This window comes from Gopherus evgoodei, chromosome 13 (genome assembly GCF_007399415.2).
Source record: "Gopherus evgoodei ecotype Sinaloan lineage chromosome 13, rGopEvg1_v1.p, whole genome shotgun sequence".
NCBI lineage: Eukaryota > Metazoa > Chordata > Testudines > Testudinidae > Gopherus > Gopherus evgoodei.
This window is the reverse complement of record NC_044334.1, coordinates 19,002,746-19,021,094: the sequence shown is the minus strand read 5'-3', so window position 1 is coordinate 19,021,094 and position 18,349 is coordinate 19,002,746. Positions and strand designations below refer to the sequence as shown.

The 18,349-nt window shown below is 41.4% G+C and overlaps 1 protein-coding gene across 4 annotated transcripts in view; it reads right to left on the bottom strand.

Annotated features, from left to right (window-relative positions):
- Positions 1 to 17,761, bottom strand: part of DGCR2 (DiGeorge syndrome critical region gene 2) — a 63,292-nt gene extending 45,531 nt beyond the window's left edge. For 3 of the 4 annotated variants that reach the window (XM_030582357.1, XM_030582359.1, XM_030582360.1), the window contains exons 1-2: positions 17,588 to 17,761; positions 1,392 to 1,424 (exon numbers count right to left, since the gene is read on the bottom strand). In XM_030582357.1, the coding sequence (XP_030438217.1) occupies positions 1,392 to 1,424; positions 17,588 to 17,666 (112 nt within the window). In that variant the 5' untranslated portion in view covers positions 17,667 to 17,761. The remainder of the gene's footprint in view (positions 1 to 1,391; positions 1,425 to 17,587) is intronic. The other variant, XM_030582358.1, reaches the window with a different exon arrangement.
- Positions 17,762 to 18,349: the final 588 nt, after the last annotated feature.

Below are 18,349 nucleotides of genomic sequence, written 5' to 3'. Positions count from 1 at the left end.
GGGCTCCGACTCTCTCCAGCACTCTGAACCCTTATCTACCACCACCACCTGGAAACCCTGATCAATTCAAGATTCACAAAGTGGTGAGAACCCAGCTCTCTCCCTCTCTCTAAGTATAGCCTTCTGACCTGGACTTGTGTGAACAGTTACAGCTGAGTTTTCTAAACCTGACTTTTATAATCAAATTTAAGTTTGATTTAATATTATTTACTATTGTGTTTGTTTGGCTCCCCATGTATTGTTATTAACTGGCAATAAATAACTTTCATGGTTAAGCTGGTTGCTTCTCCCCCACCATCCCTCGTAGGTGTTTTTTGGCTTCCCTGTTCTCTCTGCAGCAACACTCCTCATAACTAAGCTAAAGATCCCTGCAGTGCCCCAAAATCCGGTGGGGTTTGCTCATCAAGTGGGTTACTACCAGATAGGGTGGCTAGACAGCAAAGGTGAAAAATCGGGACAGGAGGTATTGGGGGGGGTAATAGAAGCCTATATAAGTAAAAGACCCAAAAATCGGGACCATCCCTATAAAATCGGGACATCTGGTCACCCTACTACCAGAAGAATTATAATATGAAAGTGGGGATAGGGGTGTGCTGAACCTGGGGCATATGAGGGTGGCCGCTTGGAAGTGCTGCTCGACCCAGCCTGCTGAGTCCAAGGACATATTAGGAGTCAGCTCAGGAGTGCTGATTAACCCGGTCCTCTCAGACACGCTCTGTTAATGTGTGCGTGTGTATTCGTCTGATTCTGTGGCTGGAAGAACCTAGCCCTAGGGAACCGAGGTCCTGCAGGATTGCTCCATTGGGAGGAAACTTGCAGAAGGGAGAAGTAGAGCTCTGTACGAGAACACAAGTGACACAAGCAGTACATTGATAGAATTACAGAAACACCCCCCACCCCAGAAGAGTAACCCTAATAAATGAGCGCACCCCAAAGTAATGGGCAAATCTGGCAACATCAAGGTCAGAGTTCAAGTCAGCAACAGCTGGAAACAGAACCAATGAGTCCTGGCTACCAGTTCCATACTTACTACAAAGCCACATTTCCTCCCTATCAATTACCACTATAGCTTTTCAATTCATCAGCATACTTCTAAATAGAACAAACTCTGTCCTTTAGACAATATCAGTGCTCATCAGCTATGGTAGTACATTTTCTGGAATCGCAACAGCTTGTCAATAGCTGAGAGATGACCAATGGAGTAAGCATGAGGGGTGAGGTAGATCGGAAATGGAAAAAAAAATGAATTTGGAATATTTAGTTTTCAAGTCAGTTATAAAAGGAAAACATGGAACCCAATATTAAACTTCAAAAGCTTAATGAGTCCAAGAAGAGACAGCCTCTTGGGTCAATGCATTAAGTAATGTAATCTGTCCAGACGAGACACTCACCTGAAAGAAGTCTTGCCAGAGCTAGTCGTGAACCTGTAATTTGAAATTTAAAAGAAAAAACTTACAAAACAGTTGGAAACGTAATTGATTAAATACCAGAAATAAAGGATAAAACTGTCAGTAAGTTAACACAATATAATTTACACAAGATGGCAGGAAATTTGTATCTCCCTCAACCAAGTACTACTTTTCAAGTCAATGACACACAGTAGAAAATTTAGGATCCAGTGTATGTAATCCAATCACAAGCACCTCATTTCTCTGAAATCTAGGTCTTTATGTGAGAGGAAAGAACTTGTAGCAGGAACTGGGTCACAGTTTAACATTAGCAAGTTCTTGGAATTCATGGACAATAAAAATGTCATTTTGTTTAATCCAAAAACTGGTACAGTTTCACAAATGTCATACAATAAATGAACACCTTTCCTCAGTTACAAGTACATATTTTGGGCCCCAAGAGGTCTTTGTATCGCCTGATTTGACTCTTCTGCACTATGTAGAACATTTCCCTACGTTATTCTTAGTAGACGGAAGACTGAACATTAAAAGGTCACATCCTTAAGCACAATTCTCAACACCACCACGTTGAGCTAACTAGAATCAGTTACTTTAAATCCCAAAGCAAGTAACTTGTATTTTCCAGTTTAGTTCGTATGTATTTTAAGTTGTTTGAATGGCAGGAGCACTATCTGCTCTTCAGTGAAGAAGTACTTAACTCCAGCTCATCTTCCCCCTTCCATTGTACACAGTCTAGGAAGTGTATACTCTAATATTACATTATTTTACTAATTATAATCACTATCTCTTGCAGAAGAATCCTTCTAGGACTTTCTGCCAAGTTATTCCACCAGTTTACAACAGCACTCTTACTTTTTCAGCTTCAGAAGTATGGATCCCTTGCAGACCAGAAAGCTGTTTATCTACAAGAATGTTTCTCTGAAGTTAATCTCAATTCTCCCTCGCCTACCAGACTGCCTTTTGAGATCAGTTTCATCCAAACTCAACTTGGTATCTAAGTTTGGCCAATGACTTCCTTTTAATCAAGTCATAAATTATGCCTCCACTAAAAAACACCAGAGGCCACATGACTCAAAAAGGTATGTGATAAATACATAGATAATTCAGTTTTCAAAACCTTATAAAAATTATTTTAAAATTGCATCATACTGAAATCTAGCAAAGTTACCAGCTCAGAAAAAAGAGCTTGAAGCACTATCACTTTTAAAAGAGATGCAACATTCACCATACTGGTCTGAAGACTCCAGCTGGCTCTCAATTGAAACAAGGTGTGCAGATGCTTCAGCATAGTACAGCACTTGAGCACATGCTTAACTTCAAGTCTATGATTAGCTCCCATTAACATCAATAGGAACTAAGCATGTGCTTACTCAAATATTATTCTTAGCCAATAATTTGGCTAAGGATTACATATTAATACACACAAAATCACCAACAACTTTTGAAAATCATAGCCATTACATAGTACATACATCTTGTTTATAGAAGTTTAAAAGCAAGTGCCATGCATACATAAGTGGTACTTTGTATTTCTATATGTATTTTGCATATGACCTAACACATACATTTGAAAAGAATGCTAACAATTCTACTGATAACTTGTCACAGTTAAATCTACATGCTCTTCAGTCAACCCTAGCCTCGGTACTGTGGACATACTCCACTGAGTTAATGGTCTTAAGTGGGGACACATACAATCGACAGCATAAAATCGATTTCTAAAAAAATTGACTTCTATAAATTCGACCTAATTTCGTAGTGTAGACATACCCTCAGTGAAGGAAGACAAGAGCACTGGCATCCTCAAGAAGTTGGAAATTTTATCCAATAAGGAATGCTGTTAAAAAGTATGATTTTTTTTCCTGTACAATCCAAATGACAATATAGATGAAACAGCAGGGTGGATAAAAATAGATATTTTTATTTAAGTAGGATTTGATTTAAATAAATTTATAATTTTGAAATTATAAGTTTAGGTCTTTATAAAAGTTACTATAATAATTAGAATTGAAATTTGTGTGTTTAATTTACCATTTAATTTAATGTTAACTGCTGAACTTATAAAGAAAGTCAAACCCTGAACTGGTGGAAGTCACGGCCAAACACTTTGAGCCAGAGTTTGCTGACGTACTACACCAGCTTTTGACAGCAGTAGCCTCTTTCGCAGGTATAGAAAGAGTCTTCTTAATTTCAGTTCATTTAACTAGCTCAGTTCATAGATTCAGACTTTAAGGTCAGAAGCGACCATTACTATCATCTAGTCTGACCTCCTGAACAATGCAGGACACAGAATCTCACCCACCCACTCCTGTAACAAACCCCTACCCTATGTCTGAGTTATTGAAGTCCTCAAATCATGGTTTAAAGATCTCACGACTAGTTCACTTAAAGTTGAAAAATCTACTGGGAAACAAATCAGAAAATCTTCCAATCTATGAATAAAAATGAGATATGAGAGGACGAGTTCTAAGAATCTTGGACATGGTGATCAGAAACAATTAGTTCAATTCATTAACTATGGATTATACTTCCTCTGCTTAAAAAAAAATCACTTTTAAAAACACGAAACATTTTGATAAACTTTTTTTTTAAAATGTAGCCAGCACATTTAAGGTAGATTTTAAAAAACAATTCTAATCTGATGAGTTTTTTGCATTTCTTTTATAGAATTCCAACTCCCATTCGAGTGCAAGTGGTTGACAACTCATGAGTAAAAAAATTAATCTAGCAAATAAGAAATATGTCATTCACCACCGTCTAACATTAAAAAACTTAAGCTATATAACTGCTGAAATGTGTGTATATATAGTATAGCCTCTTGGTTAGCAAACAGTACCAAACTTAGCATAAAGAGTTGGGTTTTTTCCCAAATCATATTTTAATGATTGCCGACCTATGATAATCAACCTCTTTTTAGGAAAATACCTAAAATGTAAGAATGCATAAGATTACAATATATTACTTAAATCATGATTAAAGTCAGTGATTTAAATCAGTCTACCTTTACAGATAGGCTTCAGTATACTCCATTTCAGAAATGCACTAGTAATCAGTAGGCAGAATTGTCTTGCAGCCCTCTGGTAATTTCCCTTTAAAGAATGATACACTATATACATGAGTGCTATAAAGTCTTAGATCAAGGCACACACACTTTTAGATCTTTTTTAATTGTTTCCAGTAGGAAGGGGTCATTCAGAACAGACAGGCAGAGAACAAAAAGTTTTGAGGACAGACTCTCGCCTCTGCCTCTTCAATTTGGGGGAACTACTTACACCTTCTGGAACAAATTAAACACTAGCTCTTCACAAACCCGGTCCCCTCAAGGTTATTCTGGACCCTATGTTGATACCATCAGGCCTCAGCATGACAAACAGGGATTAATTGGACACAGGGACACAAACTTTTCCTCAATTTCTGACAGAGTTTTCCACAGAAGCTGTTTGTTGCAAACACCTCTGAAAGACGGCCAGAGAAAGTAGAGAGCTATAGACTACCCATCAGAGGGCACCAAAACATCCTATTTTACTGATTGTTTGCAGTACGTTCACAACTGGCATATGTACAAGACATGCACTGCAGGAGAGTCCATTTTTTCCCCTAACCACTCAAGTCTATTTTAAGGGTCAATCCAGTGCACTTCAGATGCAGTCAAACTTTTACCTATAACCATCTAGAAGCGAAAGCTGATAGTACTTAGTCATTTTTGCTAGGTAAACAATAATTTCAACAGAAGCATACAGACTCCACAAAAGAATACAATAACTAGTCAGAAAAGAGCACGACTACTGTATAGATCTTTGAGAAATTGCCTCTAAAGAAATGGAAAACTTAATTCCAAAATATTAGATGAATAGCACTTGTGTAAAAATCTGAGATTAAGGAAATATGGAGTACATTCGAATGAAACATGCTTTACAAAATTCCATCATGTGAACTAACAAAGCAGCCCAGGATTACTAAGAGTTATCTGACAATATTAAACAATGCTTTCAGAGTTTATTAGGAATATAGGTGAGCAACCCATTTGTTTCCTCAAGGGAAAGGATGTTTCTAGTCTGGGGGGTACGAAGAAAACAAAAACAAAAATAAAAAAAAATAAAAAAGACAGGAACAAATTAAAAAGCTTTTAGCAAGTATTGGCGCACATGCCCAGACCTGAAGCATATGAGAAGCCCAAATGAATTTAACAGGACTACTCAAGAGTTTAAGGTTAAGCACAAATAAATATCTTCCTGAATCATGGCATGAACTAGCCCAGAAGTCAAATGATAAGTGAAAGCAGGCATTTCAAATCTACTCTATGGAATCATCAGTTTAAACCACTAAAACTATTCCCAACTTCTAAAGCCAAAAGAACATTCTAATACTAAACAGGTATAAATTGTATAAGGTATTCTCTTACAAGATCCCAAACAGTATTAAACCTACACTTAAAACAGTGGTTTTCAATCTGTGGTCTGCAGACCCCTGGGGTTCCACTGACTGTGTCTAAGATTTCCAAAGGGGTCCACACCTCCATTCAACTTTCTTTTATGGGTCCACAAATGAAAAAAGGTTCAAAGCCTCTGATCTAAAGGATGTATACCACAATATAACTGCACATACATATATCAGAAACATTCAAATGCTGGTTACACTAAAGAAAAATCATTTGTTGTTCTAATTTTTCATAATACTTGTTACACACACACACCCCCATAAAAGGCTTAGCAGGAAAGTTCTAGAACACTTGAAAGCCGGGTCCAAAACTAAGTTACACAGAAACATTTTTTTTTGACTCTGTATATATGAAAGCGAGTATTCCTTCCTTTACAAGCTAGCTGATCCAATACATGACAGAAATTGTAGCAAATGGTTCATGCTCTGAATAGCATTCCACTGTTTAAATTAAGCCCTAACATGATAGGAATGTAGTCAATATTAGTTACAACTACATATATCCAGATTATTCAAGCCACTCACTTTATTCTTCCATAGAATAAATGCAGCTAACACAAGTAAGAGTTCCAGATATTAGAATCCTGTGTAGACCTATGAAATATAGTAATAATAAGTTTTAAAGGCTATGTGTTTGAAACCACCAATATAATTGGCTGGTCTTTTAAAGATGCCATATCCATTAAGTTAGGGGATTGACAACCTTTGGCACGTGGCCCAGCTGGGCCAGTTTGTTTACCTGCCACGTCCGCAGGTTCGGCCAATTGTGGCTCCCACTGGCCGTGGTTCGCCATTCCAGGCCAATGGGGGGCAGTGGCCAGCACATCCCTCATCCCGCACCGCTTCCTGCAGCCCCCATTGGCCTAGAGCAGCAAACTGCGGACGGTGGGATCCACAATCGGCCAAACCTGCAGACATGGCAGGTAAACAAACTGGCCTGGCCGGCCAGGGTGCTTACCCTGTCAGGCCACATGCCAAAAGCTGCTGATCCCTGCATTAAGTATATAGAAATCTATACAAAAGTCTACCAGGCCCTATATTATGCAACAATCAACTTAATGCCAAGCTTCTTTGAGGCAAGGCCTATTACTCATTGTGTTTGTGCTAGCCTAATCTTTATGGTTTGTAGGCACTACCTCACTATAAATGTTAAATAATGTTATTACAGTCGTGTTACGCTTCGTGAAAAAAGATACAGAGGGCTGACAATTTATAACAGGGTCTGAAAAAGAAATCCATGTCAATAGCATGCAGAAATTTTGCCCTGGCTTTCTCAGAGATTTAAGCTACCAATTTATTTAGAGCAGACGTTCTCAAACTGTGATCTGCGGACAAGTTCCATCCAGGTGGTCAGCGGATAGTTCCCTCTAAGATGCGTGCCTGGGTGGCCACACATGAAAGAATGAAGGGCCACCCACCTAATTAGTGGAGCCATGCAGGCGTGGCTCCACTAATTAGGTGCCTGGACCCTGGAGAAGAAACACATGTAAGGTGAGGTGGTGGCCTTTGGGAGAATAGGGGGTAAGTGGGAGGGGGTGACAAGAGGGGGAGTGGGAAATTTGGGACGTGCAGGGCTGCGGTGGCCAGAGAAAGAGGTGACTTTCCCCAGCTCCAGAGCTGCCACGGTGAGAGAGAGACTTCCCACCTTCCCAGCCTCAACTCTGTGGCTGCCACGGTGGGGGAGAGACTGCCCTCCTTCCCAGCCTCAACTCAGGGGCTGCTGCGGTGAGGGAGAGAGGGCACATCCATTGCATTAGAAAGGTAAGGCTACGGATATTAAAATATGAGTTGTGTGCTTTTATTTGTAGAACAAAAAAGTTTAATAATTAATCAATTTTTTTATATAGCACTTTTATCCAGAGCACGTTAACAATAGTTAGCTAACAGTACAAACAACATTTGGAAAGATTAAATGGTCCACCAAGATCCTCAGCAATTTCCAATGGTGAAAAAGAAAGTCTGATAAACTCTAAAGCAGTGGTTAAGCCTTCATTCTTCAAAAACAAACAAATACACACAGACTAAAAGCTTTCTTGCTTGTAAGATTGCAAAGAACCAAGAACTGGATGCAGTGTTATCTTCCTGAGTCTGAAGAAAGGTCCAGTACGACTGTTGCTGCGCACAGGTCTATCAAGCAACAGACAAGTGAATTTAAGACTAGTGAGGTTAAGTTCAGAGCCACATGAATAAAAATGAAGCTGTTAGAATCGTGTTAGTGTAGTTCTGCTGATGCTTGGTAACGTTATGAGCACATAAGACATTGGTGTTATTCACAGGGAAGGAAGACTTAAGAGAGACTATGGGAAGGGATAGAATTATGGAAACACAACTCTTAAAGCAACCAGAAGGTTCTGAATTTGGAAAAAGGAGCTGCTTCCTTTAGCAGATTCAAATTAAAACACCTATTATCCAGAGACTGACAAGAGTATAAGCCCCTCAGCCAGGTCTAAGTGGCAGCACAGAAATCCTAGTGTCCTACTCTTTCCCAGATACCACCAGAGACAGGGGACAATGCTTCTTACTGAGTATGCCTACATTGCAATCCCAGGTGTGACTGCAGCATCTGTAGACATATGAGAGCTAGATTCAATCTAGTTAGCTTCAAATGCAATAGCAGTGAAACCACAGCAGCATGGAGTAACTGCTTGAGTACATCCCCAGGGTCCCAAGTAGGCTTGTCTGAGTATTGCTGCAGCAGCACCCCTATCTTTGTCTTCAATAAATTTCCAGCAATATTTTCCAACCTCTGATATTACAGAGAACATTTCTGTTCTGCTACTGTATTTAGTGACTAACTAGTACCTTTGAAATATAGCCCAAATCATTCTCCAAGACCTGCACAGCTAAGCAGATAAATTAATAAGCTAAAGATCACAGAGCCAACGCACTTTGCAACTCTAAATGACAGTGGAAAGGAAAACTCATAAGATATCATTAGGTAAGATGTTCACAGTAGAAAAATAACGGCCTATAACTTAGTTGTGCTAATACCTGTCCTAGAGTATGAAAAAATTATGTGTTAGCTAATATTCCAACCAAAATGTTCTAAAAGTCCTTACACTCAACCAGCTAAGCAGGTGTTAGCAGCAGTGTGATTTATCAACGTTAGACTGTTAGATCATCTTAGCTAGAACATGCTGGCAAACACACACACAGCTTTTATTCTAGCCTAGACAAGACATATGCATCTTAGAGGAGAGGAAATCCAAACCTACAGAACTACACCGACTCAATGCCAACAGAGGCTCATTCTAGCCACCTGCCTAACACCATTCTCAAAACCCTCCAATCCTATAAAAAGTCACAAGAACAGCAGTGTCTTGCACTAAGCTCTGAGAGTCATCAGATCCAGGCTCTGGCAGAACCAGGAGAAGAGGCGAGTTCCAGGGTCAAGTATCCCTTACCATGAACACCCATCTGTAGCTCCTTCTAATTTAAACCAAAGACCCTCTAACTCATGCACCTCAGATGACTGCAACCGTGGGATCACCCAAGGTGGTCTCTACTGGTTTGTCTACACGGCAATCAGAGGACGTGACTACAGATCACCTAGACATACCCAAGCTAGCATTTTAAGCTAATTAGCTCAGGTACCAGTAGCAGTGAAGTTGCAGCCGCACTGACTTCAGAGAAGGCTGTACAAGCCAGCCCAGAAGGCCTGGTAATTACTCAAGAAGCTAAGCACTTACCATAGCTTCTTTGATACCGGTAGTCTGGCATGTTCTATACAAGCCACAATCACTTCAGGGACATACCTTAAGGTTGGTGAAACCCAAAACATTCAGGGCTTTAGAATTCAAAAAGAACACCTTAAACTCCATCCAAAAACCAGTGTCAGCCAGTACAGAACATGGAATAGATGTGCATTCAGAGAGAAACACCACTTAACGTAGATGCCTTTTTCAGTAGCTTTACTTCCCAAATGATTTTAAGGTGTAGCCCAATGTAGAGTGCATACAGTAGTCCTATCTCATGGACAGGAAGGCATGGTTGACCATGGCAAGGAGATAGCGCACATGAGTGTAGATGACAGCTCAGGAGAAGACATACTGTGATTCAGTATACAGAAGGAAAAAAAAAAAAGACACAGCCGTGGACTGAAATCGGGAAGCCAAGGCACAGAAAAGTGAGAGATGTAGTAAATGCAGTCAAATAGCATCTGATGAATAAATTTTGACTAATTCCATCAGTATTGACTAAATATTTTATTAAACACACTTTGCAATGGTCAACCATCTCTACAAATGGTCAAGTACTAAGGAATAAAAGCCAGTAAAATTAACTGAACCCATTCACTGAATATTTTGTTTTGCTGTATGACCAAGCAGTAAGTCAATATTTAAAAAAAAAAATTAGGAAATGGATTAATGTTTCATTTAAGTACCATAAACAATAAACATGACAACTGTGACCTGAATGGAACGGAGGGTGTCAGGGTGACCAGAGTGGAAAAAAAAAATCTATGCTAATGGGCATCAAGTCCTGTATGCTGTCCTGTTCTACAATATTAGCTCCTTTTCTCAAAAGTTCCATACAATTAACAAATATCATTAAAATACTGTTACCCCATAGAGGGTTAGCAGACTGATTTTTTAATTAAGAGACAATAGGTTAAAATGTCACCCTAGACATTGGAGTCTCTGGAAATTGCTGGCTTGGGAGATCACAGAGTGTACCATTTCTAGGTTGCAGGTTAAACTTCAGCCCAGGGTTTTAGCAACAGAGTTATAATCCAGTAGTTACTCCAAGAGACAAATTAGTCAGGGGCTTAGTTCACTTCTCAGTAAATAAGTGTCTATGCTAAAAAAGAACCTACCACCACAATTGGTTCTCTTGTAGACAATCTCAGAGAGCAAAGCATGGTTAGCATTGAATCTCAACAAACCTCACTGGCAGAGGTGGTCTTTCTAGATTAGGAGAGAGGCACGCTCTACTTTAGAGCATTTGATACTTCCTTCTCTGGGGCTGTCAATCTTGCACTTTTCATGAACATTCCAATTCACTTTATAAACACTAATTTTCAGTGAATTATTTAGTCCACAATATACCTGCCACTGAGCTATTTCTATATTCTGTATCCCATAACGAGAAGATAAATGAAACAGACAATTTTCTATTGGATAAGCATACACATAGAAGTTTTGCTATAATTAATAAACGGTAGAAAAAGTCAGCTATAATCATCTCTCAGGATAACAAACTTCTTTGATTAAGTCACAAGATACTATCCAATTCATATTAGAAAGAGCTCAAAAGTTAAGAGGCATTACTCATTAAGACAGATTCTAGAGCTAGTTACAACTCTTGCATTACAAATAAAGATCAAAACCAAGAAAAGGACAAGATTAATTCCAGAGAATCGATTTGCTAATTCAAGTCTTACACTATATACTTTTTCCATACACTGAGCGGGGACCTAGCTAAAGGTTTCTCCATCTTTCATATCAAATTTAGGGCTTGGCTACACTTCCCAGTTACAGAGCAATAAAAGAGGCCTGGCTGCCCTAGCTCACTACCCATCCACACTGGCAAGGCACGTACAGCGCACTGACTCCACGGCTACAGGGCTGCTGGTACTCCACCTCAGAAAGTGGAATAACATTTGCTGAGCCCCCGCTGGAGTGCCACGGTGCCAGTGTGGACAAGGTGTTGCATCACTGCGCTCTGATCAGCCTCCAGGTGGCCAGAGTCCATCCTGGTTGTCAGGATCCTCACCCGGGTCCGCTGGGATACAGGACAGGGATCCCCACATAATACGTGGGGGTGCTGCAGCACCCCTAGTTCCCTGGGGGTATGCTGAACCGGGTAACCAACAGAATTTTAATCAGTTACATGATTGTTTTTACATGTTATTTACATCCCTGGTCGCTGCTCTGTGCGGTGCAGTAGCTGCCTGCGAGAGCCTGGTGGCGGCCAACTCCCTCACCCCTCCCCCAGCTGCTGGAGACTGTGGCCAAGCAGGCCAGAAACATGTCGGTGAAGAGGGACCTCTGGCTTGCTCAACCCCTGTCCTCGGCAGCCGGGCCCAAGCTGGAAGCAGGGTGGACCGCCGTTCCAACTGGGCTCTCTCAGGCAGCTGCTGCACTGCACAGAGCAGTGACCCAGAGCAGCCAATGCGAGAAGCAGCTGGTCCTGCCCCCTCCACGCCCCACCCAGCCCTAGCTGCCAGGGACAGGGGCTGAGCATGCCAAGGGACAAGTACAGGGTGAGGAGGACAGAGCACCTCTCCCTCCCCACAAGCAGGCAAATCGGGGGGGGGGCACTTGACCCCATATATCCCCTCTATGCTGCACCTCTTTCCCATTCCCTCCACGAATATTTTTTGTGATCTCATGACCTCCATACAATAGCCTTGCAATCCCCTTTGGGAACGGGACCCCCAGTTTGAGAAATGCTGCTTTTAGCAATGAGGCCTCCCTAAAACAGAGTAAAACCAAGGAATCCTTCCTCAGGCAGATTTTGTGATTGGCTAGTATCTGAAGAACGTATTTAATTCAACTGGAAAAAAAGAGAGGGTAAAAACCATTCAGCCAAAAAAGTGCACTTTTTCTACACAATACACAAATACGGATGATCATTCATAAACAATTTTAACATGTCTTGTGATTAGCTTTCTTCATCTAAGAAAGATCAATTCTGTATTTCATATCTAACACTAAAATGTCATAGTACATTAAATACAAAAATGTAAAATTATACAAGTGATGTTAAGACCTATAGAACTGTTTGGGATATGGAAGAGGATGACAATTAAACTCTCGGTGATTTAAATGCATGTCATGTGTCAGTATATGCATAAGGCAAACCGTAGCGCAACATTCACCCACCTGCAGTAAGCCTGCATCAAAGTAAATCAAAATTTTAACCTCTCAGCTAACGATAAGACTGAAATCAAATTTTAATTAAAATTACCTGCACTGGCAAGTCTTGTAACTAATGCTAATTAGCTCAGTCACATAAGATTTTAACATTAAATTATTTCTTCTAGATAGTCCACTCATTCTTTCTTCTTGTTCAGCCAATCGCTAAGACAAACAAGTTTGTTTACATTTACAGAAGATAATGCTGCCGGCTCTTATCTATGTCACCTGAAAATTAGAACAGGCATCCGCATGACACTGTTGTAGCTGGCACTGCAAGGTATTTACATATCAGATATGCTAAACATTTGTATGCCCCTTCATGTTTCAGCTTGTAGGCTCTAAAGTTTTACATTGTTTTGTTTTTGAGTGCAGCCATGTAAAAAAATTTTACATTCATCACTTGCACTTCCATGATAAAGAGACTGCACTACAGTACTTGTATAAGGTGAATCAAAAAATACTATTTTATCATTTTTACAGTGTAAATATTTGTAATAAAAATAATGGTGAGTATTGTACACTTTGCATTATGTTGAAATTGAAATCAATATATTTGAAAATGCAGAAAAATATACAAAAATATTTATAATACATTTAAATTGGTATTCTATTACTGTTTAACAGTGCAATTAAAACTGTAATTAATTGTGACTTTTTAAAATCATTTTACAGTCCTAATAAATGTATTATTCTGATATTTTATACTTCAAAGTTCACATCCTTGGCTTTTAAAAATACACAGCCAATAATGCAAGTATTGTCCGGAGCAAAAAAAAGTAATGCCCCTTGAATACTTAATCAGTGCCTTATACCTAATATTTTAGATATTTTTAAATGTACAACAAAATAATTAAGTCTCAAAAGGTACCATTACGTGCCAAACTCCCATGGAATTTTGATGGCAGTTAGGCACCCAACTGCCTTTTGCCTTTGAAAACCTCCCAAGTGTCTAAGTATAGGCCTAATGTCTAGTGCAGGTGTCGGCAACCTTTCTGAACTGGTGTGCAGAGTCTTCATTTATCCACCCTAATTTAAGGTTTCACATGCCAGTAATACATTTTAACATTTTTTAGATGGTCTCTTTCTATAAGTCTATAATATATAACTAAACTATTGTTGTATGTAAAGTAAATAAAGTTTTTTAAATGTTTAAGAAGCTTCATTTAAAACTAAATTAGAATGCAGAGCTCCCTGAACCTGTGGCCAGGACCCGGGCAGTGTGAGTGCCACTGAAAATCAGCTCGCATGGCGCCTTCGGCACCCATGCCATAGGTTGCCTAACCCTGGTCTAGTGCTTTAGAAGTGCCTGATGAAGTCATGGGTGACCACAATAGCCTAAAACAAATTCATAAACAACCCTAGGAAGATAGCATCATTGATGCTTCTTCTAATTGGCGTGGCTCTTAGTACTAACTTGCAAAAACCAAAAACACACCAGATGCAAGATGTAGGTCCCTTCAAACTATTTTCTGTGAGGTTGCTTTAAAAAGATTATGCACTTGTGAGGGCTTGGAGAAAATAAAGAAAGTTTTTAGTCTCTATTTTTTTAAATATTCTATAGCAACAACAGGGGCACAAGGCAAGTCTAGAATTAACACAACAGAATACAGAGCTGCATGATTAGAATGCACTGAGTTATGCAAGCAGCACCTTCTGCCCAAGGTAGGAAATCTCATACTGCTCTGTAACCACCCTTTTGGTTATTTGAGAACAGTCTTACGTAAGCTGCAGCCATCCTTCCTAAATCAATGGGACAGTTGCTGCAACACAGGAGCCTTCAGAAAATGACAGGAGAAGCATTGTTGGGAAGACTGAAATCCTCAGCATTCCAAAGCCTTTCCAGGACTGCCCCCACCACCACCACCACCCTAATAAAGGTGGACCTGGCCCCAAAACATGCATCTCCTAGCCTGTTATTGGTTTCCAATAAAAACACTGTGCCTCCAACACCTTTGATTTTAAGGCAATATGAAGTGAACTTTGTACACACCTTTCACTTAAGTGAGTAAGTCTTTTCCAGTCTGCATCTCTGGGGTCATCAGATCCAATACAAGTGGGATACAGCAAGATTATTTCATTTACATCATTACAGTTTGAGTTTTGTTTGTGTATGGTAATTTAAAAGACTAAGCATAAAGAAAACAACACTGGCAAAAAGTCTGAAGTTCTTGTATATACTGACAGGCTTTGAAGTTGTGAGCTAGAAAAAGATGTGAGAGTCACCATGGACAGCTCAATGAAGATTTCTGCCCACACAGTATTAGCATTCAAAGTAAACAGGGTGCTTGGGTATATTCACAATCAGATTAAGAAATTCAACAAATGGCACATTCCATCTGGAATACTGCATCTGATTTTGATTACCTCAAAACAACAGATCAGAGTACAGAGAGGGGGGAATGGATACGGTTATAGGTTTAGGAGAACCTGCGTGTTATCGCCTTCAAAAGCTAGGATTATTTGACCTGAAGAGGAGACAAGGGAAGTTAAGGTTTGCCTACACTGGGGATGTTTTCACTAGTGTAGTTACACCAGCACAAACTCCCTGAAGTAGACATACTGCACCAATGTAAGAAGAGGCTTGCAACAGTGCAACATATCACAATGAAGGTAGGAACTTCCTAAGAAACATGAGGGATTGGCCACTGAGAGGTGTGATGTCATACTAGATGGCTCAATGGTCTTATCCAATATGGATCACTCTGCTTCATGAATTTCTAAAAGACTACAATGATCAGATGCTCACTCCATCAGTGTTTAGGGTCAAATTTCACAACCTGTAAGAGTATGCAGAAAGTCTGAATCGCTATAGAGTATAAGTAGCAATTCTGCTGACTATTACACTTAGTAAAAAGACGGAACATAAATCAAATCATCTGTCAACTAATTTGTTAGTTTTAAAACAGTATATTCGCCTATATAGAAAACTAAGCTCCTACTGCACTATAAAAACAATTTCATCAGGAGAAGCCAGTTACAACATGGCACTGAACTGTCTTGGTGGGACTGAATACACTATTTGATCCAGCTATGTTTCAACCGTGTTTGGGAAATACTGTCTCATAAGGAGGTCTCCCAACATCACTGTTTCATAAAACAGTTTGTCTGAAAGTCAAAGTTATGATGCAAACAAACAAAACCAAGAAGATTCAAAATTATGACTAGAATGAACTGAATGTACAGGAGGGTCCTGGCTCAACCTATGCCTTGCTACAGCTCCTCTCTAGTGTCAATACTTTTTAAGAGATGAGAGAGCCCTGCCATGACACCCATGAACAAGAATACAAATGGACTGTACTTTTAGACAAACAATAGCTACAAGAGGTAAATTGTAATGACTTTTCAAAATTTCCATATCTTGACTAACATTTTAATGAGTCACTTCTCAGCATATGTGTAACGTGCCTCAGGTGGCACATGACCAGGATTTGTCACTGAATTTGGTCCACTGGTTGGATCATTAGCTTCCCCAGAGGACCAAATTCCATTTAAAAAAGCCACTGACCTAATTTTCAATACAACCACTACCCAAACAACTGGGAAACCAGGGGATGGGGACTGCGGGGTCAAAGACGAGAGAATCCTTTAAGTGATCAAATGGAATTTAGAGACTTTGGTAGGAAAGGAAAGTATGGAAACTGAATCACACTGCAGTAGCACATGGAGATCTTTCAACACTAACAGTTACATATTTTCTACTGAAGTTTTCAAAGGTTACAAAACATTAACTCTCAATCCACATAATGCCAGTCTCATCAAGACAACTGACCAACAAACTGAGTGACTGAAGTTTCCCCTTGTTCAACCACAGCCAACATCATTTTATATTTACTAAAGGAGTTAGCAGTGAAGACGGCTGTATAATCTGCATGCACAATTTAACACAGCAAGGGTTCTCTCATCAAGAACTTTGAATTTCAAATCAGCTCCGAGGCCCCAAGATGGAGGCAAACTGAACTTTTCTCAGTTCTTGGCGACATTAGCAACCCACATACAATACAAAACTAGTTTTGACCCAGATGTATTCCTCTAAAAATACCTCCTCAACAATGTTCAATTTTCTATAAAAGCCTGCTTAGTCTTATTATGCAGCAGATGATTTCCAGCTAGAACTAAATTCTTGCTCATTAAAACAAAATATCACAGTGTGTTTTCCTACAGCTACCTGCAAAGCCCAATTCCTCTGACAAAACAAAATGCAATATACAAACTGATCTATTACTACCCAATTGGGGCTTATAAGTCATCTCTATTTGTAACTACAGTAGGTACAAAATTTTCAGACAACTGAGAACACCACTAACTTGAAGAAAAATCACTTAAACAGTCTCAGAAATATTTACGACGACGACAAACCACTTTGCAAAATAAGGCAATCCAAGTCCCTGCGGCTAACGAAGGGTCCACTACAACATGAAGTTCTGGATGGGACAAGGGAATGAGGGGAGCAAACAGCTCCTGAATGCAGTGAGGGGCAGAAGCAGGTCAGCTACACCGTCCTCCTACCTGGAAACGGCAGGATCAACAAAATGTACTAGCGGAGCCTGCAAACAAACGTTGAGCAACAGAGCCCTCCCCTACGAGACTACAAATAAAGCATCCCTGGGTGCAAAGCTTCTCCTCCCCGCAAGCAGAACATTAAAAGGACCACACGCCCCCATGCAGCCACTGAGAAGGTTGAACCCCACAAACCTCTGCAGGCAGGGCCAGCACACCCCACTGCACAGCCCGCCCCCTGCCCTCCAAGCGGCTTCGCCCCTCCCCGGCCCTCTTCTGCCACTATTGCATCACCGTGATCCTCCCGGCGCCTCGCTCCCTTCTCCCACTGCAAGCCGCTCACGCACCTTTCCCCCGCCAGGCCCCTCGCGGCCCCCGTACCTGGCCGCAGCGGCTCGGTGAAGCTCAGCACCAGGAGGAAGAGGAGGAGGAAGGTGCCGCTGTCCGCTTTGGGCACCATTTATCCTCCGTTCATCCTCCCCCAGCGCAGCACCATAAACCCGGGGGAAGGAGGGGGGAGGAAGCGGAAGGAGGAGCCGCCGTCGGGCCGCTCGGGCCCCGTCCGCACCGAGCCCCCCCGCTGGAAGCCGGCGGCTCTCGCGGCGGCGGCAGCGCCCGCTCGCCCTGACACCCCGGCCGGGAGGAGGCGGGCAGGAACAGGCTCCGCGCGCCAAGGGCCGCTCGCCTGGCTCTCGCTCCGGCTCTGGCTCCACACAAGATGGCGGCCGCAACTCCCCTCCGGCCCCTCCTCCCCACAACAAAGACCGGCAGCCAATCAGCGCCGGGGGCGGGGCTTTCGGTTGTGCTGATCTGCATATGCACCTCCTAACTAAGGTGAGGCGAGTGGCCGCTGAGGGGGCCGGGCGGCTACAACCCCGGGGGGCTGCGGGACTCCGTGTCTGCACTAGCGCGCCAGCCATTGCTACCCCCGGCGGAACGGCCACGGGGGGGGGAGACGCGTACAGCGGCCACAGCCTGGGAAAGTGACCAGCAGCTGCCGCCAGTCTTCGGTATCGGCGTCTGTCAGTTAACACTGCCCACAGCGAGAGGGCTGGGGACAAAACCCTCTTCAGGAGACGTGCTGAGACTTGGTTCCATCGAGGGCACGTATATTGTTATCGGTTCCGTGGCTGCCCTCGTCAC